The 26,737-nt window shown below is 51.2% G+C and overlaps 1 protein-coding gene across 1 annotated transcript in view; it reads right to left on the bottom strand.

Moving 5' to 3' along the window:
- Positions 1–1,117: 1,117 nt before the first annotated feature.
- MYO1D (myosin ID) overlaps positions 1,118–26,737 on the bottom strand; it is a 159,783-nt gene continuing 134,163 nt past the window's right edge. Inside the window, exon 22 of the mRNA XM_082332086.1 lies at positions 1,118–3,670. Within this exon, the coding sequence (XP_082188212.1) occupies positions 3,514–3,670 (157 nt within the window). The 3' untranslated portion in view covers positions 1,118–3,513. The remainder of the gene's footprint in view (positions 3,671–26,737) is intronic.

Raw genomic sequence — 26,737 nt, 5'->3', positions numbered from 1 at the left:
AAAGAAAACCCCTTCTTTATTCTTTCATTGTTGCTTTTACAGTGGTATTGCGCATGCAAACAGGAGCATTTTGTGTCTTCAAAAAAAAAAAGGAAAAAAAAAACACTTAAAAAAATAATAAGCAAAAGAAAAACCTTAAGGAGAGATGGCTGTAAAAATTACACCCATGCACAAAGACCCGACACCACCCCGATACCGCAGTCTTGAGCTGGAATTCCCTTATCAGGCCTGGGGACTGAGACCTTCTTTTGGGTTTTATTTCGGTTTTTTTCTCCGTGTGCACAGTTCTAGTTTAGTTCTGGTCCATCGGGCGTTAAAGTCGCAAACGAGAGGGAGAAATGACGTGCCATTGATTTTTATTTCTTCTTTTTCACTTGAAGCTCTCCATCGCTGTACATTGGACCCTGCTAATGATACATGTGTACGTACGTTTTTTTAGTGCAATCTCTTCTGTAGATCTTTGTTGACCAAATTGGTGGGTATTGTTACTTATTAATTTATATTTGTCTCATTTTGTATGTATGTGTATAGTGTGTTTGTAAGTATGTGTGGTTTATAACCTGACCGACTGTGTCATGGGGCTCAGTGTGCCTGTAATTTAATCCCCTCCCCTTATTTTTATTTATTTTTGTACTGTGCTGATTAAATAAAAATGCACTGACCATCCATTACACGGCAGCGGTTCGTGGCGGAGTCTTTTCTGCGGCCCCGACGCCCCTGCGCGGCGCTGGGGACTCGGATTTGCCTCGGCGAGAGCGGGCTGTGAGGGGGCCGCGGCGTCGCCGGGGCCTGGCGGGCGAGGGGAGCGCCCGACGCGGCACGCGAGAGGCGGCACCGCGCGGCACCGCGCGCCCAGACCCCGCTTGCCACCGGCCGTCGCGAGCGTCGCCCTCCCCGAGCCACCGCGCCGGGCAGAAACGGGCACCGCCGGCGCGGGATGCAACGAACGGATTGGTTTATTTTTAAAATTTATTGCAGTGAATTATGTAAACAAAAACCCAGATCCATGATAGTAGGTCTTTTTTTTTTTTTTTTTCTGCTCTTTTACACATTAAAATATCAGCGATTAAAATAAAAAAAAAAAAAGGGTTCATTGCATTATCGCCCCAGGCTGAAAATGGGAATTCAATTTAGAAATAGTTAATTTATGGGAAAAAACAGGAATATATATATATTTTTTTATATTTTTTTATATATATATATATATATATAAAACCAGAGCGGGAACAGATAATATATTTTATAAAGACACATTTCATCACATACAATATTGCCATCTCATAGTATTAGAAATTTCCTAAACCTGCGATTTATTGCCATCCGTCATGATTCGCTGCAACCATTTCCTTGGAGGGATAGTGTATAAAAGTGCCGATTAAATCTCCTGCCACTACCTGGCCTGGGGGTTAGTCTTACGGGGGGACGGCTGGAGCAGTAGATACAAAAAGCGAGAAGTGCAAATAGAAAGGCACAGGATTTTCCTTCTGCGGCTTCCCCGGGAGGACGCGGACGGGAGCTGGGCTGTCCCACGGCTTCGGCGCTGGCCGCGCTCCTCCTGAGGAGCAGGCGCTGGGATTAAAGGAGGAGGAGGAGGAGGAGGAGGAGGAGGAGGAGGGTCCCGGTGGTCCCGAGCTGCCCGTGTGCGCCTGGCGAGGTCAGGAGCGGTCACGGCGGTGGGACATCACCTTGGGTGCTTGGGTTTGCCAGCAGCTGGAAGAGCTTCTTCCCGGGGACGCGGGGCCGGCGCGACGCGCAGAGCCCTCCGGTGCGGGAGCCGGCCGTGCAGCCCAGAGCGGCTCACCGGGAGCGAGCGCCGGTGGCCGGGGTGCGGCACTGGGATGCTGGTGCGGGCTGGTCCGAGGCCGGGGGCCACGTGAACGGGAGGGCTCTGGCACGGGGCCTCCCCGGCAAAGAGCACAGGAGGGATTAAGCTTGTCCCGCCCAAGTACAGATGGAGAGCTGCTCTCCGCTCGAGGCACCCCTTAACCTCGGGTCTCGGCGGCAGTGGTCGGGTACAAACGCCGCAGTGACCCGTCCCGGCTCCCCGCGTCCATGGCGTGGCTTTGGGAAGCCTTTCATTAACGGGTCGTTAGGTGAAGAGCCTCTTCCAGACTTTGCGATTCCTAAAATGCCCAACTAAACGCGTGCTCCCTGTTTGCCGGCTGGGCTGGGACCAGGCGGGCCCCAAGGCGGGGTCACCACGCAGACCCCCCGCGTCCAAGGGGCTGGAAATCCTGACCTGACCAGCAGTGCCAGGACTCGGTACGTACAACCCCAACGTCACGCCTCCGCTCAAAAACCACAGCAGCAGCCCGCTATGCAGTGGAAATGAAAAGCTTGTTAGTATATACGGACCCCCGTAAACACTGAGTTCAAGGTTATCTGAGCCCGGCAGACGTGGGCACCGCGCATGGGGGACCGTGATGCCACCAGACGAGCCACGGCGACGCACGACGCCCCAACAGCCAACACCCGCAGCCGGGACGACCCAGGAAAACGCTTCCAAGGGCACAGCCGGGATGTTCGCAGCCGGGTTCGTGCTGCTGCCCCTCGCCTGGCGCGGACGGACGTGCCCGGAGTCAGCGTTACGTAGTGCAAAGCGAGGGAGCCGCGTCCTCGGCCCCCAGGCTCCACGTGTTTCTCCTTTTAGCCCTCCCCGAACCCCAGCGCTGGGCCTAACATGACGCCACGTGGATCGTCTAAAAATTCAGCAAGGCCACTTGGACCAAATGGGAACCCACCGGATTTTTAGGTGACCAGAGAGGGAAATTAAGGCAAAAGCAATGCAGGATTAAAAAAAATAAAACCTCTGCACTGTGAATCCCACTCTCCTTTCTGCTGGTGGACCTGTCTCCGGCCAAGGTGCCTTGATGGGTTAATGAATGAACTCCAGGCAGGAAAGCAGCAAGTCTAGAGGTGCGTGTCCGTGTACCATCCCGACTGCGCGCGGAGGCAGGGCTGGAAGAGCGCGGAGTGTCTCCCCGGTGTGGGAAGCCAGCCCTCCTTTCCAAACCTGGCTCTGGTTCCATCGGGATTTGGTCTTACAGGACCAGACTCCCTGAGTCGGGTATCTTTGGTTCCTCCGGTGGAGGCTGCATAATATTGCAAAAAATGACACACAAAAAAGAACCACAGAAGGGAATAGTGGAGAGGGTTTAAGAAATCGATGTGGGAAAGGGAGGGAAGGGTGTAAGTACCTATAAATGCTTTTTTTGGACTAATTCAGAAGCACCTTCCTGATTTTCTGGCCCGTTTTGTAAGATGGATACAGGTCAGTGGCTATTTTAAGCCTTCGTTGCGTGTGGTAGTAAAACCCTCTCCTGAATTTGGGTTTGCTAAACCTCTAGCCTTAGAGATCTTTTTAGGCGCCTGACCAAGTCACAGCCGAGCATCTCTCAATTAATCCCCCTGAAAAGTCCAAGGCACGGGGAGGGCGACCAAAGCCCCAGTCCGTCTTCCCTCCGCTCGCTCGCTCTCTCTCTCCGGGCTCGCTGCGCCAAGCGGAGGGGGATGCTAATTCCCCGGCACGCAGAGGATGAAACCGGAACGATGCTTGGTGAAATCCGGTTGGGATTGGTTAATCTTGGTTTCCACGGAGACGGTGCATTTCCGCCCGTGCAGGCTGCACTGGACCGGGTTGGTGACGCTGACTTGCAGAGCGCGTTTCTCACTGCAAAGGCAAAAAGGAGAAGAAGAGTCAGGCAGGAGGGCTGGGATGCGCTTGGCACCGCTGCTGAGAGCTCGGTGCAAGGCAAGGAGAGGTGTTGTCGGGACAGGACGCATCCTGCATCAAAGCGAGCACACTGCGTTAAGCCAAGCTTCAGCTCTAAGCCCAGCTTTCGGGCTTGGTTGAGCCCTGCTCCGCACATGAAGGTCTCCCACGCAGGGAGCCGTGCGCCCAGGGCCTTCGGCATCGGGATCGGTGCCGACGGGGGGGTATCGCTGCACGGGCGAAGCAAAGGCCGGGTTGCAAAAGGCCTGGGCTCTGCTGCCAGCTCGGCCAGCCGCTCGCCGAACGGCCTCGCCAGCAATCACACCTATCGCTGTAATTACAATAATGCTGATGACATCCCTTGTGCTGAGCTCAGAGATTAAAAGTACGGCATGAAATAGCTAAAAGAATCACAGGTAGGGTTGGTTTTTTTTTTAATTCCCTCTGCAGGCAGACAGACAGACAGACTGGCCATGCAGCCTCCTGGGGGGAGCGCCCTGAGCGGAGGCAGCGGCTGGCTGGGCACGGGCGCTGGGACAAAACTGTCACTGCAAACCATCTCCCAGCTTTTTAACCCTTTAACCCAGCTTTGGTGCTAAAAATGATTCTCATGAGTGAAATCAGGAGTTTCTGCCACCCAAATTGTTTTTTCCGTGGCTGTTTGGGTCGCGGAGGACATCAGGACAGCACGGCCAGACGGCTGTCCATCTCTGCTCCAGCCGAGAGGCTCAGGGATGGCCAGCAAGGATGCTCCCCTTTGCTAGAGGCCATAAAAGCTACTGTTCTGTATCACAAATAATGTTGCTTGTACTGGAAGCAGAGACGTGCCCAGGCGCTCCCTCGGGCTGGGGATGGAGATGCGGGGTGGCCAAGCCGACGCACGAGCCCCAGCCACGAGCCCCTGGGACCTTGGCCTTTGGGAAATCCCTCCTGTGACCTCACCCGCACTTCAAATTCCTGAATTTCCAGAATTTCTTAGTATAATATTGAGTGGTTTAAAGACTCGTTGGCATCAACTCCACCGCCTCTCTTGGTGCTCTAAATAATACACTGAGGAGGATGTGCTGGGTTTTGCTGCGTTTGGCTCCCAGACCCGAGGTCTCGCCTCGCTTTAGCTGCTACAGCATTCTCACTGATGCAGCGTAAGTCCTTCAGGCAGCACAGGCTTCGGTTTCACTTCGTTAAGGCTGTTCCCACAAGCCGCCTTTTTATGCTGCTTCCAAATAATTAAGATGCTCCCCGCGTCCATAAAAACGAGCGGGTGTTCGGCTGGGGGGGTACCGGCAGGGCAGCAGCACACAGAGCCCTCACGTTGTCCCAGGTATTTAATACTTATTTACTCCTCCCTCAGTGAGTTGAGGCTAAAATCCCTGCTTAGTTTGCTATTTTTACCGTGTCTTAGCAGAACGAGCCGCACACGCAGAGGAGCCTCGCAGAGATTCCTGCCATCGTGTGCTTGGAGAGCAGGTTTAGCATCAAGTGCCTGTAACGAGGATAAGCGCTGACGACTTTCCCTCTCCTCTCCCACAGCCCTCATCAAATTACAGGCAAGAAGACAGAGGGTCTGTGGCTGTTCATCATCAAACTCTCCTGACCCTTTTGCACAGAGATAAGCAGCCCGAACCAAGGGAGAGGAATGTCATTAACCTGAATTTTGACCACAAGCAGGACCCATGCCTGGAAATCAGAAGGGCCTTGACGTATTTTGAGCCCTGTGGCTGTGGGACCTTCAGCAAGAAGCTACATCTCTCTAGGTCCCAGCTGCTGCAGGAGTGAGGAGAAGCAACTAAACATATGGCTACGTGAAGCTAATGCTCTCCTGGGATAGCGGGCTCTGGAGAAGACACTCTGATCTTCACCCCGTGTATTTCCATTAAATAAGGGCTTCACCTCCCCCACCGTGTTTTCCATATCCCACCGTGACGGCACTCATTCGCTCTGGATCATACGTCTTCATGCGAGAAGAGGTTTCAGCCTCAAAACCTTTTGCTGGGGGAGCAGGACAGCTCGTGAATGGCATCCAAAGAGCAACCCACAGAGGGATCTGCAAGTCCACAGAGGGATGACAAACCCTGCCCTTGGTCTTCCTCACCAGGCAATGCAATGCTGAACCCTGCCGCCAGCAGCTCGATGGGCTGGGACCTTGAGGCTCTTGGGTGCTGCTGCTGCGCGTGGTCAATGGCCAAGAAGGAAGAGGTGGGAGGAAAGGTCAGTTTGGTTTCCAGTCCACCAGTCACATCAGCATCACACCTCTTGGTGCAGCGGCAAAAAGGGGAGATGGCAGCTGCTGGCTGCCCTGGAGTAAGATGATTTATTTATTGACGGAAAGGGAGAAAACAGCTGCCTGCATCAGCCACCAAACCGGACTAAAAGCCCTTCCAAATCTCACTGCTACAAGTGGATTTTACCAAGCAGCACAGCTGGGGAGATGCTTCCCCAAGTTCCTGCAGAATTTAGATCCCAAAGGAAGAGTCGGAGTTGGAGACGGTCCAGCGCAATCCTGGAAGTCCAGCAAAGTCTTTCATAGACAAGGGCAACACACAGTGACAAGACCCTTTGGGGATCACTGGTGATCTGCAAGACCCCGATGGCAGCAAAGGCAGAGACAAGTCCCACTTCCACTCAAACTTGGGCTAAAACCTGAGTTTTCACTGTATGATCCTGTCCCACCACGGTACTTTGCTCTTCCACCTCTCCATCCCAATAAGATTATTCAGTCAGGAAAAGGTCGTTAAGGTGAAACTAAGGTGGAAGAAAGTTTGCACTATGAACTTTCAAGCTTGGAAGCACACATCTATTCACCATCCATGCTTTAATTCCTTAAGTATTTCAATGGTTGCTACTGTTTAAGGAACATTTATGAATTTACTAATTACTTACGAATAATCTTCTGGCCTTCTGACAATTTAAAGGACCAACAGCGTTTCATATTAGAGGTGGAAGATCTTGTCATTTAAAGACTTCAGGGCAGAACTGAATGTATTTTTTATGACTATTCTGCAGCTGAAGACACAGCCACAGCGCAGAGAGCTAAGCGAGATGCCCAAGGTCGCAAAAACCAGCGTCAGAATTAAGAGCTAAACCCAAATTCTCCAACTTTCAAGATCTGCCTTTTAAGCGCAGATGAGCAACCCGCCATGGCAGTCCAAATGCCAGTCTCTTCTTTCATCCTGTGGATCTACTTGATTCAAGGATCCTGCGTTGGTTCAGACCCGGTTCCTTAGCAAGAGCCATGTCCAAGCTCACCCCTCCGTTCGACAGGCAACGACTGCCTGCACGTTACGTCCTCAAAAGACAGCCGGAAAGTTTTTGCTGCCTGGAGAAGACCCTTGCCCTCATCCTTTTGCTTTCATCCCCCTGGTACTTGATGCATCATCTCCCACGGAGGTGCCGTGTCTGCCGGTGGGAGAGCCCTCTCCCGTGGATCCGGCGGCGGGATGGCCGGGAGCCCCCGGAGCTGTCACTAGATTGACCCTCACTGCAGGCTGCGTAGGAGAATTTGTTCCAGACATCAGCCTCTATTTTAGTAAGTCCTTAACAGGCTTCCGAGACACGTCTGCCGTCTCTCTTGTACAGACACGTTTAGGAGACCATCTACAAGACGTCAGAGCTCGTGTGGGTACCAAGCACAGCTCTGCCCCAGACCAGCCCCGTCTGATGGCAAGTTTGGCTCTTCACCAAGCCCCGACGGAACCGGCACACCGACAGAAGTCAAGTCAATTAGGACAAAATGATGGATGCTGCTGCTGGGCATCTTCTGGGAAAGAAAATTACTTGTTTTTAACAGTGATTGCATTAGAGGAGACAGCGAGATGCAAGCGCGGGCTGAGACTCTGCCAGCCCCCAGCATCCAGGCCTGAAACTGCCTGGAAAAGCGTAAAGGAAAAAAAAGGGAGCTTTCATGGGAAAGTCAGGATCAACCCCAGCGCTGCTCCAGTCCTGCCAGGGAGCCACGTGGTAAGTTCGGTATATAATAAACCACATGATAATTATTTCTGTATATAATAAACACCAAGGTGCTGGTGTTTTCTGAAAACACACATCTTTTTATATGACTGCAAACAATATTTTTGGGTGGAAACAGCCTCTCTCGACATCCTGGTGGTACAAGCCACGGCCACCGATCTCAGCTGGTTGTGCGGGCAGGGACTTCTCTTTGCTCTTTGGATTTCATGGCTCGGCGAACTCTGCAGGACTGGGTGCCTTCTCTTCCTTCATCGCTCCAAACCAGCCCGGCGTGCAAACTGCCTGTATCAGCTCACTTCGCTCATTAGCGGAGTTAATGGCAAACAGCCGAGGCGATGGCTCTGGGGTGAGCGTGCGCGCGCGCGAAGCACCGCGAGCGTCGCGTGAACGGTGTCCGCGTACACGGGAGAACCACATCGGGGAGCGAGAGCATCGTTAGAAATACAGCGCGAGCTGATGAGGCAGCCGGGTCAACGCTGGCAAAAGGGAAACCAGCAGAGAAGAGAGGACTCCAAGTGGAAGCAGACTACTGGCCCATGAAATATGAGAGTTTTGCCTGAGCATTTAATCTAGGACCTCAGGGAAAACACAAGCCAAGTAGCGCATAAATGGCCACAGACATCTGTCAGCACTGTTGATAATACAAAAGCATCCATGTCGCCAATAAGTGGTGGGAAGCAAAACGGTGAAGGGAAGGAGTGGAGAAAGATCAGGGGGGTTTCTGTGAAGACGGCGTGTTGAGACTGGAAAGTTAAATAAATGTTAAACACACGAGATGCTTAAGAGCAAACACAGATGACCTGGAATGCCTTGCAAGGAGCCGTAATAGGCACGAAAATACAGCAAAGCACTCGGCGATGAGACGTTCTTCGCTGGTAGGTGTGAGCTCCATCGGGAAGCACAGCGGGACGCAGAGAGCCAGGAACAGGCCGTGCCCGGGGACAGCGGGAGCCGGCCACGGCCCGGGCTGCTCCGGCGCCGCAGCCCCACCACTCCCAGGGCCGGGAAGAGGGGAGGAACAGGCAGCGCACGCAGATCTTCCAGGGTCTTTAAATGAGGTGCTGCCTGCCTATGGCCGCAGCCAACGCACTCGCGGAGCAGGAAATAAATAAGTTCTTTTTAGGAAGCAAAATTTGGGTAGAAGATGGCAAAGCTGAGTCCAGTAAGTGCCCGATTTTCACGACAACAAGCCAGAGGGATTTAAATGAGGCTAAGCATGCAATGCAGCGTGAAACCAGGGCTCAGCAGTAATAAACCAAATGGGATGTATTCCAGAGGGGACTTTTTTAAACGATCAAATCTTTCTAGAGTTTAGATCAAGGCCTCTTTCTGGAAAGGCAGGCAGCGCTGTGGATTACTTGGTTACGGCTTCAGGAGAGCATGCAGCTGCAAACAAGCTGTTAGGAAGCATTCGGAGCAGGACGGAGAATACTGAAAAAATTGTAACACCTTATGTAAGTCAGTGCTGCAGTCTCATCTGGATACCGGCTGCAGCCTTTGAGGGGGTTCAGTGATGAAAAATAATACAGAAAGGCTCACAGATGAAGAGAGGCTATAAAAAAGAAACCAAATAAGCAGCAGCTATATTCTGCATGAAGAAAATACGTAAGAAGCGGAGAGAGAAACTAGAGAGGTCTAAAAAAAGGCAGCTTTCAAAGCTCTGCTTCCTAACAACAGCCAAAGAGAAAAACAGTAATACTGAGAATTTCAGGGTGGGTTAAAATAGTTTTCCAGGCAATGTGGAATCTCGCCGCTGTGGATCACCCCAGGCTGCGGCGCTCACTGCTACTGGGTGGCACAGAGGTGAGGAAAACCGAGCGGGGTCTAAAATGACATTGCATATAACATAGGTAATAAACATTTACGTATCTGACCTACAACAGGTGTCATTTTTGGAAAAGATAAGTGTCTTCTGCATGAGGATTTAAAGCACACTGGCTGCGCAGGCTGTGTGTTTGGCAGGGGCAGATCTATCTCGTCTGAGCACTCGTGGTTTTCTGCACCTTGCAGGACAATGATACTGGGGATATTCGGGCTCAAAGGAAAAGTTATAGTTCTCACTGCGAAAATTAACCCCACAGTAGCTTAAATGGAGAGAAAAATAGGAACATTTAGTTTCTCAACACGTACAAGGGGGAAACCTGCACCGAAACCTCGCGTGCATTTTCTGTCGGCCCGGCTGTAACTCTCAGCTTTGCACGAGGAGCAAAGCGCCGCGCTGGGAGAGCCGCGCCGTGCGCAGGACCGGCGCCGTCCGCGCTGTCGGCGGCGGGCTGCGAACAGAAGCGTCCCCCTGGGGAGCCAGGGCATGAAGGGCAGCACACGCTAACAGTCCTGGGGGGATATTTCCTTCCAGGGAGCGAGACGTCCTGCTGCAAGGGTTCAGAGCTCCAGCACGCTTCATCTTCTCTGTCCTGCCGCTGCCTCTCGAGGGGGCAGTAACGTTTGAAGTGTGCGCAGCTTCAAAGCACTGGGTCCCACTTCCAGAAGAGATTTACACACTTGGAGCATAAATTTCCCTAAGTAAGACGCGGATGACTTTAACAGCATCACCCCCGTGACTCCTTGGCACACTTCATCCTTCGTTGCTCTGCTCAAATCCGCTGCCATCAGAGGGAGAAAACACCTTTTCCCGTCCAGCTCTTATTAAAACACCCTGGCTCATGTAGCTACAGGTTAAAAGCAATGGTTTACTATCCTGTGCACCCAAGAAAATAATTTAACCTCCTCTTTGCCTCTTCACACTGGCTGCTGGGCTGCATTAGCACCCAGAGGAAAACCCCCTCCGTCCTGCCGTCCCTTTTTAGTGCAGCCCTGAAGCTGCAGCTGGCAGCACCCTTCCTCCCATGGCTTTGGTTACCAACACCGAGAAGCCCAGGGTGGGGAGATGATTAACGGGCACCCATTTTCGGGCGCAGATCGCTCCTCTCTGCTCATAACTCAAGAGCAGCCGGATCAGCAGGAGATGAAGACGCGCGGTGGGCAGCGTGCCGCTCGTTCAGCGTGCGCTGCGTTGCTTGCACGTGCGCCGAAGTGACACGACAACATCCTAAACCACAACGAGTTTTCAAAATCCGCCTTGCGAAACCCTCTCTGAGGTCTCACACAGCGAAAGCACGAGACAAACAGGATGTTTTCTCGAACCGTTACTTGCTTTTTAGAGACGTAGGGTTGTTTGTGTTGTAGAGTCTTCTGGATCAGGAGGCCTTGGTGGATGTTAGACATTAAGATGGATCAAAGCTATGGAAAAGGGAGACTACAAGGAAGTCAGACATGAATAAAGGAGATCTCAAGTCAGGATCAAAAGGCAAATTTCCATAGTCGAAGGTCAGAACAAGTCCTCCAGGCATTTTAATGCCGAGAAAGGTCAGCTGAGTTAAACGCGGCTCTGGCAGGTCCTTTCTCACTGTATGATTTTTCAAAATTATCTGCAGTCAAGTGACACTTGATACCATGAATTTTTTTTGGCCTTCAAAACCAGCAAATGTTGACGGCATATTTCTAATACGGTTTTATACCTTGTGGTCTGTGTTCGGGCAAATCACCTCAGAAGCTGGAAGAAGTGGCTTTTCAAAAGCAATTTTTTAATCTGCAGGAGAAGGACCAGGCTACAAACTGCAATTCCACGTTGTTCCACTGAAAACTCAGCCGCTCTACTTACTTACTTAAAAAGTGGCTTTCAATCTTTTCTGGCTCTGACATGTGTCATTTTTCTCTGCAGCTCACACTGACATCTATTTACCAGCGCAAACCACAGAGCCGCTCGCCTCCGGTTTTGGGAACCATACAGCCGTATTACAACATCATGCTAGCGAGCTGCGTCAGCAACTCTATTTTTGCCCTTTTTAATGAGAAACAAGATTTGTTAGCATCTGTATATTCCCAAGGAAAAGTGTTACATATGTCCAATGGCACATAGCAAGGCAAAAGCAAAGTCAGCTATTAATACTCTGGCCTGCTGGCGTCCCGCTGGTGCACCGAGACGGTTCCTTTTATTCATGTCTGAACCGTAAAAGCCACTTTCCTAAGAAGACAGCAGCTGCCACAACACTGATGTGCTTTTTTCATGATGTGTCTGCGGTAGATCCAGGTATATTCCTTCCCCTCCAGCTGAGGTGTAAGCCTGGTCCATTAAATGTTTGGCTCTCTCATTCTTAAAATGCATTTATTCCTGCTCGAACCCAAGGTCAGGCGGTCCCAGAGCAGCGCCGGCGAGCTGCGGTTCGCTCTTCATTTATTCAGTAACTGGGGCATTTGTGCATCCATCCTCGCTGGCCAGAGAGCGCTTTCCGGAAAGTCAGCGAGATGTAAAATATTTTTGTCTCTTCCAGCAAAACCATTTGATCCTTGTGCTTCTGGGCAAAGGAGGATCCCCAGGGTGATGGGGCAGGGGCTGCTCCTCCCCTCTCCAGGGCTGTTCGCCTGCATCGGGAACCTGGGATAACAGCCGGGTTTCAAAGAAAGACATAAGCAGCTAAAAAGCAGGTTACCAGGGGTCAGGTCCCAGCCTCACTACCCATGGGGACTGCACCCCAAAGCTCTGATTTTACGGTGGGAAAGCCCCAAAAAGTGGTTTTCAGACACCGCTTTGCAAGCACACTGCGTGGTGTACCCTAACATCCCCGTTCCGCCATCCCCAGGAAATCGGATCGAAATAAAAAGTGAATGTAATTAGCCCGTATCACATGAAATTCAAGAAAGGAAGGGATCCAAAACTAATCGGAGCTTCATCTTCCAGCTGAACTGGGGCAAATGCTCATCACTCACCTCCCACACCCCAGCCCGAACACAACCACCAGGCTGAAGGCGCTGGATTTTGGGGTGGGAGAGGGGCCCGTTGGGCACCCAAGCTCAGCTATAAACCCTACCCACGCCTGGGCCCCCGGCTGCGCACCGCGAGGCGCGGGCAGCCCCGTCCCCCTGCCTGCAGCGGGCAGGGGGCATCGGACTCCTGTAGCCGTTGCTGATGGTCCCTGAGTTCTGCTCCTACTGAAGCTGAGAATTCATCTACACACTTCAAACGGCGAAGTCTCAGTCTTTCATGCTCTCCTCGTGTCATCAGCATTCAATGCCTGATGTAATTTATCCCTTACGAAGCACTCGCTGAAGCTGGTCAACGGTTTTCTGGATGAAAAACGTGCCTTCACTTAAATAGGGTATTTCCTGGGAAATCTCATCCACAAAGCAGCTTTCAGACAAAAAAAAAAAAAAAAAGCACAGACAGTGCGTTAAATTTTTTACTCCAGCAGGCAAAATGAAAAATTTCCAAACCCCGGACTGAGGGTGGAGAAGGCAGCTGCCCACGGGCAGGGCTGTGCCTACCCAGAGGGGCTGTTGGTCCGACACCTCCCAGCAGGCGCCCCGACGTGCCGCACGCCCAGCTCGAGCGCTCAGGACTGCAGGGGACTCTCAAATCCACTTATGGCTCCTTTTCCCTCCCTTGGTTGCCATGTGCGGTTTGATACCGCAGGAATTAAATCCCCTGCAGAATTCAGTATATTTTGCCTTCTCTCTACAGCTACAATTGTAAGTTTGGCATCAAGTCTTCAGCACGCTGAAGATTTACAGACTGGCGATAAGCACCCGTGTGGAGGAAAGTGGAAGGATGGGGAGAGCTGGGCCTGAGACACGTGGGGTTCGTGGTACCCGCTGACGTGGGAGCGGGGCGGCAGGAGGGAAGGTGCCCCCGTCATTTCCATCCTCTCAAACATGCGTGGGGTTTCGGCAGTAACGCGAGAAGAAACGCGGGGCTCCCCCAGCAGCACCTGCCTCTGCACGGAGCGGAAACCAGTTCTGGCACAGAATTACGAAACGAGTGATCTCGTTAGGTAAGAAACGATTTCTACAGCTGCGTAACATCCTCACCGCCGCGCTTCGCCCTGCCTACACGCGTGGTTCCGGCGTGCTTTGCCTCTCGGTTTACATCTTACTTATTTTTGGATAAACAGAGGAATTTCGTTTCTGAGGATGATGGTTACACAGGTTACTGTCCGGTGACGTGTGCCGCTTGCCTTCATCTACTCATACCGACCCAGTTCTCACCATCAACAGCTTTCCCGGGGTGCAGCACCAACATATAAACTCCAGCTTCTTCTGAAGCCTCCAACCAGTCGTATTTTCTCCGCTATTCTGAGTCCTGGCAAAGCTTTTGAGAGTCAGCTCTCATCCGGCTTTCTGCTTTAGTAGAAGCAAACGTGGCCACAAGACGCTGGAGCGTTACATATTTTATAAAAACCACTACGCCAAAAATATGATTCAAAGTCCTTGGCTGGAGACAGAGTAAAAGCAGAACATCGGCTCATTCACGGGGTTATGCCAAGAATCCTGCATTATAAATGCACTAGCACATAAATAAAATAAGACCACTTAGGAAGATGAGCGCAGACTTGCTTCCCACGTAGGGCATCACGGACCCCGATTCCCGGGCAGGCTGAGAAGCAGCGAAAGTCTTTCCTTACATTTTCTTTTCAGCTCTGGTCCTTGCCGCCACCCAGCCCGGGGGCTGAATTCACCAGACCCCCAAGTGTTGGGGCGTCCGCAGCCCACATTTGCAATGTCCCTCCTGAAAGGACGCTTTTGGCCTGGTTAGCAGATGCTGATAGAATTCTGCTGGCTGAATTTTTGAAGTTTAAGGAAGAAATTTGGTAAAAAAAAGACTTCAAAGGGAATCCAGCACGTTTCAGTCATCTGGGATGTATTTATTCAGCTCCTGCAAGAGTGTGAGGCACAGGGAGCTGACGGTGAGGACAAGAAGGATGGTATTATTCAACTGTTTACCACGCCAATTTACAAGGGGGCACCAATTTCCTAGTATCAAACAGCGGTCGAAACAGCTGACGGGTGCGCTACGTTGGAAAACGGCGCCACAGTGAAGTGCTGCTGTTGCCCCATCGTTTCCCTTCGATACAGCCATAACCTACAGTCGTCCCGATGGGGGAGCAACTCTGCCTCCCCCACTGGTACAGGCAGGGCTGTGAATTAAACAGGTATTTTTAGAGTCTGGCAGAGGTCCAAAGTCACAAACCGGGGGAAGCTGCCACTGAGCTTCATAGAGCTCCCCTAAAATTAATATTAAAAAAATCAAAAGTGTGCACGCTTTTGAAGTTCTCTCCTCCTTTTGTTTTTTTTTTTAATCATTCTTTGGGATCGACCCGTGCGAGTGAAACTGCCGGGAAGCCAGCAGAGATAAGCAGGAGGGCAATTTGCTAAGGCGAAGCCACAAGCTCGGCTTCTGCCGGCACCGATGGCTGCGATGCCACCGGAGCTGTGGGAAACAAGCGGATCCGGGGGCTCGCAGCCACGAGGACGATGGCACAGGGGCCGGGAAGCGAGGTTGTGTCGTCGCATCCCACCCGTGGCTCCGAAAGCTTCGGTTCAATAAGGCCTCCGCGGGGCGGCCGCGCCGAGGAGCGGGCTGTCGTCGTCCCCAGCCGTCCTGGCTGCGCTCCCGCCCTGCGGCCCGCGAAACGCCGAGCTGCTGTGCAGGCAAACAGCTCAGCTCCGTTATATTCCGCACACATCGCCGCTGAGCTCATTAAAGCCGGAGCCGGGAATTTAATGGGAGGGCTCTGACATCCCGGGGAACAACCACCGCCAGGTGCACTCGCTCGGCACCGCACCGCGGCTTCGGCACGGGCATAATTCACCCGGCTGCCTTTGAACGGCGTGTGACAGCTCGTGTGTGCGTGCGGGGAGGGGGTGATGGCGACCGCCTGCTTTTAGCGCTACAGCTCTCAGTCACTATAGCAACCTGGATATTCATCATCCCATCTGATGCTTCATTTCTGCCAGCCAACCAGGGGCTGACGCAGAGCAACGAGAGATGGGTTCATGTACTGCCTCCTATGATTGCTGCTCGCTGCACCCCGGATAACCCCTGCATAAGCTAATTCTGCATGAATTCCCCTTTCGGAGGGGTTTTTTTAAAGTTTACAGGGGATGGGGCTGCTCACCACCGCTGCAATAGCAGAAGCGGCAGCGCAGAGGACGTTCAGGCAGGGTGTCACCATGACCTACTTAGCGCAGGACGAGGTGACATCACGTTAAATCGCCAGTGGCTTCCCGGTCCTCTGGACCACTCCGTCCGGCAGCACCGCTGAACTAATCCGACCCCGAAGGCAGATTTCCGACAAGGAGGCACCTCTGGCCGCCGGTATAACCTTGCTCTGTCAGCACGAGAGCTGTCTGCCCTCCTCGGCTCCTCTGACCTGGAACAGCTGTGCTTAATCCTGCCTCTCTATTTCCAGATCTGATCTGAAAACCTAGATTCTTCTCCTTTTCTAATAGAAAAGAGAGAAACTAGCTAAAGCTTCAGGGGATAGCAGAATACCATATTAAAAAGAGGGGTTATTGTACTGTATTCTCTTGCAGCTTTTCTCCCCGAGAGAAGCAATGTTCCTGTTCGCCCTCCCCGTGCAAAGCAAGATTTTTATCACGTAGTGCCTGATAAAGGGTCACGCTTTCACGGGCACCCAGCGACGCACACGAGCCTTTTCCCCGATGATGTAGGCAGGCAGGATCAGGGCTGCCCAGCCCGCAACCACCAGCTCGTTCCTGAAAGCCAAACCATGAATTTTGATCGAAGGCGAGCGCAGAGCGGCGGGGTGTGCCGGGGTTATCACGGCGTTGTGCGAGCGAGGAAGACGGCTCCTCCTCTCCCAGCATCCAGACTGTGACATTTTAGCTGAGGAAGCTGAATCATCCTTCAATTAATGACAGGCTTTTAACCCGATGCTGAGGTCTCCCCCTTGTTAAAAACACCTCTCTCTGTGGCCAAAAGAAGAATCACTCGAGCACAGCGATTCTGCCGCCCCTCGGGTTTATGCCGTCCCCCCGTGGGAGCCGTTTGACGGGGAAGGACGTGGCGGCAGGGACGCTGCAGGCAGCACGGTGTTTTCCCTGAACACAGCGCCCTGCCAGGAGCCGGCCAAACCAGAGGCAGTTTAAGACGCGTACCGGACCCTGCGGAACGAGGCAGGGAGGGATCACCGGGCAGGGAGGGATCACCGGGCAGAGGATGACGGATGGGAAGGGGAAGGGGAAGCAACGAGTCAGGGTGACTCAGGGCACAGACCTCTCGATTGCTCCGTCATCGCATTCAGGTTTTAGCTTTTTAACCAGCTGCTATTTCCCTCTTATTTCCCGGGGCCAGAGCACAGCCAGGGCCTTTCGGAGGAGCCTGAAGAGATAAAGCAAGTACGCAGGGCTTCAAAAGGGATTTTAAATACGAGGGATGCTCAGAAGGTCAGAGGGAAGCTTAGGAGCAGATCCGAGGTTGGTGCTACTGAAGCAAACCACCGAGAAGAGGCTGGGGTCTGAGGAACAAGAGCCCAGATCACGGAGTGACTCGGTGCATTTGGTTTTGGCTGCCAACATCCCCCGGGCTATCAGCAGAGTCCCAGAGGCGGACGGTATTTTAGGGACGGTGTTTGAACAGGTTTACAACCGTTCTCAGGACGTCAGGGGCTGATGGACCTCGTCTGCACCAAACTTCCCCAGCAACACTACTGTTTTTTGAAGTCTTGAGAAAATCTGGCCTGTGTTTCCTAGCACAGGGTGGCCAAAAGATGGGGATGGTTGGTCCTTAACCCAGAGGAGAGTTTAGATTTCAGAAAAGAGGAGACAAGAGCAATAACTGCAGCAGGCAATCATGAGGTGGACAAATTATGGAGGAAGTGGGGGATTTCAGAGACGTCAGGAAGAAAGAGGATGGTTGGGCTGTGCAGGGCTGGGAGCAGCCTCCGTTCCCGTAACGTAGGGAAAAGTTGCTTCTACTGCCTCAAAAGCTCCATTGCATAAAATCGTCCATGCAGGAAAGCTCGGCTAGAACCAGCACTGACATCACCTCTGTGTCAGCATTACAGCATCCCAATGAAACACTGTGGGTCTAATCAAATTTCAGACATGATGAAAGCCATTACTGCTCCGGTCGAAAGCATCGGAGTGAATCAGGTTTGAAGCCTGGGGAGAACAAACGATGAAGCGCATTTTGTAAGAAAGATTTTCCCTCCATTACAAAACTTAAAAGTCATGAAACAAAGTCCTTCCAGCAGCGCGCAGGTATTTAAAGAGAGGAATTTACTTCTGGACTCCTAGCGTCCTCTCCCAGGACCAAGAGCAGTCAGATTAGCTAAAACAATGTGACGGCCGACCTGCCAGCAGCGTGGCATCAGCCACAGGCACTCCCCGAACAAAGAACCGAGCTGAAAAATGTCACCCCATAACTAATGATTAAGGGCAGCCTATTTCTCTACATTTCAAGCCAGATGATTCCTAAGAGCACCAAACTTTCACTATGTTTCCTTAATATTATGGATTCATGATGCCCTGCAAGGTATCAAGGATGCTTCTTAGAACCAGGACCCGGGCTATTCCAGGAAACCCATTTTTTATGTGACAGCAAAACGACGGGCAGGATTTTAAGTGGGTCTGTATTCAGAGAGGTTGGGCAGCCAATTCAGTTTTTATTATTTCAGGAGCAGTTGCTGAGACGTTCCGGAGTGGTCTCAGTGCCACTTCTGCAAAGTAAAGGGCTCTGAAGCTGCAGTCCCAGAATAAAAATGCTGGCACTTCTGCTTCCCTTTGTTCTCCCGTCTTTATTCACTGATACATTAGCACAACTCACATAGGCAGGAAAAAAGGCAACTTGCTGTGAAGAGAGACAACTACGTCTTATTTAAATACCTGACCTATTTCTGCTGTTCCTTTGCCTAACTTATTCGACAAGAAGTTTGGATTTGCAGAAATAGCTGAAATAAATGTGTCGGATCATGTGAAAAACAGTCTTCCTTGCGGCAAAGCCAGCATGAGAAACAGGTGCATAAACAAAAAGATTTTTGCTTATAGAAATTAAAAGTTTGGATGGGAAATGCACATTGCCAGGCTGCTTCCCACTATATTCAGCATTTGCATTTTCATTGCGACAACATATAATTTTCATTTCAGGGTATTACGTGACTCCACTGGAGGACACCACCTATGTAAACACAACGTGGACCTACACATTCAAACGTTTATCATCAGCTGGAAACACAGCAAATCCCTGCTGTCTCAAATTCAGCGGCTTGCTCAGTAGGCAGGGTGATCTCATTTTGGAAATCACAGTCTGTATCAATATCCCTGCCCTATTAGACAGGCTCTTAAATGGTCTCAGGAGCACATCACCCAGCTTTTGGCAAGGCGAGGCCCAGGGAAGGTGCAAGAGCTGATTCAGGCCGAACGGAGGGAACGCTGGGGAGGGACGGCGGCGGGCTGAGCGGGTGCTCGTGACCCGCCGGCGAGGCTGCCGGTGCCCTCCAGCTCCCTGGAATAAAAAGGGGTCTGTTCCCGAGCAGGCTTGGGATGCAAGCTTTAGAGCGCAGACACGTTACTAGGCACAGTAAAATGCTTTTAATTACTGTCTGGCACAGTTTGCATTCTCAGCTGCAAAAGAATCGATCCTTCTTCCTATCTTTCCTTGCAGCGGAGGGTACAGTTTTTGCTTAAATGCTATTTCTGTTGATGAGCCTCTTTCCTTCCCACCCCCGACCTGCTGCTTCATGTAGATCGGAACCAATGCCAAAGGCTGGAATTGCTGGCAGCCGCAGGCAGCGCCGCTGCAGCGACTCCAACAACGTCGCCATTATAGCCAACAACTCGGGACCCCCCGTGCCTTCGGATTCATCCCTCTCCTTCGCAACCCCCCCCGGGGACTCTGCGATGCACTGCCGCGGTTGCAGGAAAATGGACCTGGTGACCTACAGGGTCTTAGGCGCCTACAGAAATTTCTCCAAATACAGGCAAGTTTGGCAAACCGGAGTTATTCTAAGAATAAGACATGGCTTCCTATATCCTTAGGTTTCCAGTCTAACAGGGATACTAATCACTTCACGGGGCTCTGGCAAGGATGAATAACTACAATCCCCGAGCCACGTCGAATGCTATTTGGAGGTACCAAATGGCGGCAGGCTTACCGTTATCGTATCCATCTTTCAGTAGGCAGAATTATCAATATTTTATGCTTCTATATTTCAGAGTCTGTGCTAGGAGAAATCAGCAGATTTACACATGGCACTGAGCAATTTGCTACATCAACCAAATGCCTGCAAAGCTAAAGCCATTAACAAATCAAATATCTACGGCTCAAGCATTCAGTATTAATTTATTTTGCTGCAGTCATTCCAGCTGAGCAAAATATCTTCCCCCACCCCAGTTTCTAATCAGCTTCCATCCTCCTCTGGGCTTACCAGAGTTAAATCTTTCACATTGCACTCTGTGATAAATTGAAAAATTGAGCTGCGAATGGGGAAAAATGAGTTGCAAAGCAAATGCTTCCACGAGTAATAGATTAACTCTTTGTTCCAAGGCTATCACATCATTTCAAGAGGCTTCCTATATGTTTTCTGAAGAGCCATTGCACTGACAAGATAAGATGCCACCACTGTGAAATAATCTCCGGGAAAAGAATCATTCCTCTGGTCTCCAAGGGTATGCCCGCACGTGAGCCGGCTGCGGAGCTCCGTGGTGGCACTACCAAAAAGGCAAATTAATCTCTCATCTCAAGGCACAACCTGCAAGAGGACTATCTTACCCTCATCTTAGCACTTTCAAATACTTCCCGCAAACATCACAAACAAGGAATATTCTTCAATCCGATTTAAAAACTTCATTTGATGATCTCGGGTTTTGCAACGCCATTTTTTGTGTGCGAGTGACAGAGGTAGCTGATGAGGGGTTTCAGTAAATAAGATAAAAACAGTCTTTTTGCAAAACAGATCTGTTCTGAGTCTCGTGATTCTCCCTTCCTGCCTGCAGTGGAGTGATCTGGTCTTCTTCCCCTTCGCAGTCCCAGAGCTTCTCTTTTCCAGCTCCAGCAGCTCTATACGCAGAACATACTGGCTGACAGGAAAACAGCTGACGACATCCAGGGCATCCGCTAATACAACAGCTAGAAATAAGGAGATGACGGGAGAATGATACGCAGTCAGATCTCTTAACACACGAGCATGTGGTCGCTGGACCACAGAGCTTGGAAACGTGTTATACACAAAACTAAAAACCCAACACGAAAAGCCAGAGGATCAAAAGGAGGGAGCGTAGGTGCGACCCCTCGGGAGAAGAGTGCTAATGCCCTCCCTGATCTCGTCCGTCTTGGCGCGGATCCTGCTCTTATCACGGCGATGCACTGAACGACATCCGTATTACGCCAAGGCATCAGGCGATCTTCTGTATTGCTGGGTGAATTTCCAGAGCTTGTGCAGTGCAAGCGATTAGGTTAGACGATTAGAAGAGTCCGTCTGACCTTGAGATCAATGAAAGGCCTCCTTAAGTCATGCAAGTTTCTCCGGGGCTAAAATCCTGCCACGGACGCGAGAGCCAACAGGCTTATTCAGATCACCGAGAAACAGAGGTCACGGCAAACCTACCGCTGCCAAGTTCAGTGCAGCATCGCGTGACAGCCAGCGTGAGCTACTTAGTGAGCCAGGCTGCAAAAAACCTACCTGAAAATGATCTGGCAGCTTATAAATCTACTTCTATGCCTTCGTGAGGCCCTGCCTCGGCAGCCCTGCTTATAGGCAGCGAGGTCAAGCTTGTGGTGTACTATTAGCACGCCCCGGTCCCGATGCTGAAAGGAGATGACGACTCGTTTTAGCCCAGCATTTCCCAAAGGTGATGATACTCCCTTGACTCCCTTCTGGGTGTATGCACCTTCACATGACGCTTGCATTCAGGGAAGAGCTGGCTACCTTTAAATTGCTGCACACAATTATCTTTGAATTCCTGCAGCACAAGAGGGAAACAGCTGGAATTACTGGCTCCATGTGTAAACACTTGTGACCAGGAGAAAGCAAGCTCCTGACAGGTAATTAAGTGCTCCTTAGCTAGTGTAAACACTTAGGTCACTAATTGGAGCTGCTCCTTACTCTCTTGCTCTCCCTGTCCCTCCCACAAGGAACTGAGCTGCTGCCAGCAAAAAGTCAGCATAATTAAAGCTTATTAATCTGCAGTTCTATATGCAAAAAATAAAACCTTTGCAATGATTTTTCATATGCTCCATGATCTCTGAGCTCTCTGACACTGTGACCCAGGTGCGCTGTTGCGAGGACGAGAGGCGAGGGTCAGCCCTTGGAGGGGCCGCGGTGATACAGGAGCGGGCCCAAAGCCTCAGGACCCAGGGAGCCTCACCCGGGACCGACCTGGTTCCCGGCGAGCGCGGCTGCAGCCAGCACTTGCCAGCCCGCACATACTGCTACAACTTTCAAAGCTGCATTTTTTTGCTATGTTACTTAAATTAAAAGCAAGTTCTGACTTTGACTTTATAAAGGCGGTTCCCCCCGTGCACACAGGCAAAAGCTCCCCGGACTGAAGAGTCCTGCAAATACGATGCAATCCAGCGCCCTCGCTTTTTGGAAGGTACTCCTATTAAACCCAAGCAGGGGCTGTATTACCTTGTCTGCCGAGCACAAGGTCCCACGACACCAAATCAATCGAACTGTCACAAGTACTTCAATATTCTCGGGCCAAGCGGACAAGTCATACATCCAAACGCTGACAATTATCAGGATTAAGCGTTTGAAAACGGAGGGGTGAAGGGAGAGGCAGGGAAGGCTCACCCTGCGGATTTTGCCCTGCTCCTTGGGTAACCACTGGCTAATTACCACATTTTCCCTTACACAGACAAACTGTATAACTGAACCCTAAACACTCTAGATCTGCTCCAGAGATAACTTCTACTTCAGATAAAGGAGCAAGTGGTAACAGGAGATGATTAACAGCCTAACATGGAAAGTTAACCCGCAACAGCATGGCCAATGACTTACAAACTATTCTCCAGAGTACGCCGGAGGAGGAGCGCGGCAGTCCTACACCAGTTAGAACAGCTGTTACCAACAGCGTAACCAAGCACTTGGAAGAGCTGTATTAAATTTCAAAGGCATTCTGGATGAAATTGGGCTGGGCAGCACGAGAGGCAGGGCTCCTGTTCCCATCTCTGCCAAAGCCCCCTTCCGCCATCTCCTTAGATATAGGCACGCTAGCCGCTCGCCTGCGCGATAAAAGATATAAGGCATTCGAAGAAATGATCCGAGGAAAGAGAAGTTAACTTTCTGGTTGACTTACAGCCTTTCTACTCCCCAAAGACAAGTTTGACAGCCAGGCACATAGCATCCTCCCAGCCCTCCGTAAAAATACACACCGACAGAAGGCAGGACTAGAAAACAGAATTTGTTCCAAGCCGCCAACAAACAAAAAACCCCCTTTGCATACACTATAAATTTAAAAGAAGCCAGTTGCTTTTTGGAACTGAAAAAAGCCCGAAGCAGACGGGACGTTACTGCGGAGCGGCGCTAACTGCTGCCTCTGATTTGCGGCCCGGGACAGGAGAGCACCCGAAGCTGTCGCGCAGCGCTGGGTTTTACACGGACCACAAGCTTCACTTTAGTTCCCACTGTCGTTTAACAGAATCTCAGAAGTATAGTAAGGATGCAGTTAGTTTGTGTTGGCCTATTAGTCTTTATTTTCACTGCCGAAAGCATCCATGTGCTCTTCCTATTACAGCGAGAACCATCTTTATATGCTCTCTCTTGGTCCATTGCAAAATCCTCGACCTGCCTTACTGATCCAGCGTTCCCAGTTGAGTTTGAGAGGGGAACTGGAGCCTCCCGTGCTGCAGACGTTTCCCTGGGGGGAAGCTGGACAAACTGCAGAGCCGCTCGTGTCACCTCTCCGCCGGCACCGGCTGCTCTGCCTCCTCTTTCGCAGGGGAAACCGCAGCCCACAGCCAGCCTCGCTACAGGCTCGCGCGGCCACGGGCTCGGAGCTGGCTCCCATCTTTGAAGAGTTACGCTGTTTGGGCATGCTTCTCTCGGGGGGAGGACTATAACGTGGGCCGTTAACACCTGCTACCGCTCCTGACTATAGCTCAATCTGTTTTTTTCTTCGCAGGTTTATTTGAAAAGCCAAAATGCAAGTGATGGGCTGCAGTTTGGCCACGAGCACAATGACAGCTTCGAAAGGGATTTTTCCAAAAATTCCACTTTAGCTTCTATTTGCAAAGGTCAGAGCAGGAAGGAAAAACCCGACGGTGACCCAGGACTTGTGACGAACCTGAAACCCTCAAGGGCACAACCCTGCTAGTATCTGTCTGTGCTACCCTGCTCTCCCAGGAAAGAAAGCCCGAGATGTCTCTCCGGTTTTTTTCCATGCATTTTTCACTCACTGGCTACGGGTTATTTTTCCAGCTCTGGAGGATGAGCGGTTCCTGCAGCCCATCAATACTGTTCAGCCGTCCAGAAGAGCCGTTATCGACGAGCCTGAGCCAGCCACCCGAGGCTGACCGCGCACATTTACCCGCCCCGCGCTCCAGCGCCTGGCTGACCCAGAAAGCGAGAGGTGCTCCAGCGCGGTCTGCTCCCAGCCGGCCCCAGCTCAGTCCCGCTCTCTCGGCTCTTCCACTGCCGGGCCTCGAAAAACGGGCTCGCAGAATAATTCAGGCTGGAGGGGATCGCTGAAGGTCACCTGCTCCGAGCCCCCACCCCAAATGGGGTCAACTGGAAAATCAGCTCCAATGTGGGGACTAGGCAGCAAGCAAATCCTATTGTAGCTGATGGCTCGGGGCCGCTGCTCCGGGCCAGCTGCCCCCTGAACTGCTACGGCAGCCCTGGCTGGAGGCATCAGAAGAGGACAACTTGTGAAAAGCCGTTGTTGTCTACTAGCTGCCATGTCACAACCTTTAAGGACAAGGAGATGTTGATCCTAACACAGATTAATTTGATTTTCCTAGAGGCTTCCAGACACAGGACTGCTAGACTTCGACAGCCTACAAGCTCCACAAATGTTGGAGCCAGGATGGGACAGAAAATCTCTAGAAGGAATACCCCACATCGCCTGGGATGGAGGCACGGCCAGCTGCGCAGGGGAGCACCTCCCGTCTCCCCAAACCTGCGACAAAATAAAAAGCAGTAGGGTGGGGAAATGGAAGCGGCTGATGGATTTACTGCTGTGACCAGGCAGCCACCGCGGCGCTCTCCAGAGACAGGGATGTGCCAGTGCTCATCCCTGATGCCCTGAGCATCTCCTGAACCAAGACCATCACCGAAGGAGGCAGGGGCAGGGCACGGCCATGGCTCTCGGCAAAGAGGGATGCCCAACTGGTTTCAGCAGTGAATGGCAGAGCCTTCAGCTTCAGGAGGATCGGAGATTGCCGGCATCTCCTCCCTGTGAAACTCTAGCCTCGGGGCGGATCGCGACAGTGGAGGCTCCTTCCTTTACTTCATGCCTTTATCTCTTCTCCTCATCTGCAGGATCCAAAGGAGATGAAAAACAAAGAGGATGAGCTGCCTGCTGCCTGGTTGCACAAGGACACAGACAAAAGGGAGAAGAGGGTGCTGTGCTATTTAAAGCTGCCTCCTCCTCAATTCCTAGGGGTGGAATTTTACCTCTGGAGTGTTGATTGCTTTGTAGGAGGGATTTAAAGACTACGTATACAAAAATGATCATTAAAACCTAAATTAAACCTATGCCTAGTCAATACTTTCCATTTCAATTGTTCTCAAAATCCAGAAGCACACATCCAATTTGCCACAGAGATTTACTGCCATTTTTCTACTGTTTTACTAAACCAAAATCAAAATGCTGTTTTTTAAAAATTATAAGTATGTAGAAAGCCCCTTTGATAATAAGCTTACAGCACGATTCCTTAACTCCACAGCATATAAAGTGACTTCAAATTAAAAGAGTTTTGAAGTACTGTGATTAGTTTGATTACTAAATCAACAACTTGATTTAGTAAAATCACTGGCAGCTCACAAAGTATTAACAAGAACAATTAACAACTGTTGGCAATTTTCAAGTCATATTTACAAACTGAACTCAGACTAGAATAAATACAGCTGAAACCCTACCTTCTCAAAGTCTTTTAACCTTTCTGGTTTGACTCTGGAAAAGTAGAAAAATGCTCAAAATAAGCAGCAAATACTCTCAAGGTTAATGCCAATTACCTGGGCCAAAATGCCTTTGGTAAAGCAAGGGGCCAGAAAAAAAAACATCTCCCAACAAAATTCCCTTTTTTTAGGTCAAAGATGGCTTTTAAAACCCCAAAATAGACTATTCCAGCCCATCTGCCCTTGTGCCACTAGACATGAGAAATTAAATTAACACTTGGATACCTAGATTTGAAGGCTGGGGGCACAAGCCGCAGCAGGGGAAGCAGCACGTCGGAAATGAAGACGGCTTTAACAAAGCGCGTGCCGGTTCAGCGCCTGCTCTGGTTAAATTTAATGAGTCATTGGGTTTTGATAATGTGAAGGCAATACAGCGTGTGCCTCCATCTATAATCTTAAGTGTAAACAGATTTCGTGAATAAGCATTTTCAGGTCATAAATGGGCTTCTTGTTAATAAAATGTCAAATAATAAGTTGCTGTAGCGGTGTGATTGATGGCCAGTGCTGCCCCTGGCTACAGAAAGAGAGGGCGCAGCGCTTGCTGCGTGTCAGCTTTTTTCTTTGCACAATTTCTGCCCACCTGGTTTGCAAGGCAACCACAGAATTAAGGGGGACGCTTCGCACTTGGGTCTAGGAGAGCCTCACCCAGCCACGGGCGCGCACCACAAACCCCCACTTGAGATACCAGGAGGGATGCAGCAACCCTCCGCCCCGCCGGTGCTCCCAGGGACGCATCCCATGGCTTCCCGGGCGGCAGTAAAATTTAACTGCTCCTCTTCTTTCCTCCTGAGTTGCTGGAAAACTCGTCCGTGCCGCCAGGCACCCGGGGGAGCTGCGGGAGGGCTGCCGGCACGCCGGCGGCTCTGCTGCGTGCACGGAGCGAGGAGGCTGTCGGCTTGCGCTGCCGCTCGGTTCAGCTGCGGCCTCCGATCAAAGGTGTGCAAACCGAAGGGGGCTGGCGAAGGGGCAATACCTAGAAGCCACATTAACCGTCCTCGGGTGACAAAAGCCTTGGCCAGACAGCCGCTGCAGGCAGGCGAGAGCAGACAGGCTCACACTCGGCACTGTTGCCTTCGACGGCTGCCAGCGCTGTTTAACCCAAGCGCCGAGCTACGCTCGTAACCAAAATCTATTTTGAAAA

This window comes from Platalea leucorodia (assembly GCF_965183815.1).
Source record: "Platalea leucorodia genome assembly, chromosome: 22".
Classification (NCBI taxonomy): domain Eukaryota; kingdom Metazoa; phylum Chordata; class Aves; order Pelecaniformes; family Threskiornithidae; genus Platalea; species Platalea leucorodia.
The sequence above is the reverse complement of the archived record's forward strand: the minus strand, read 5'-3'. Positions and strand labels throughout refer to the sequence as shown.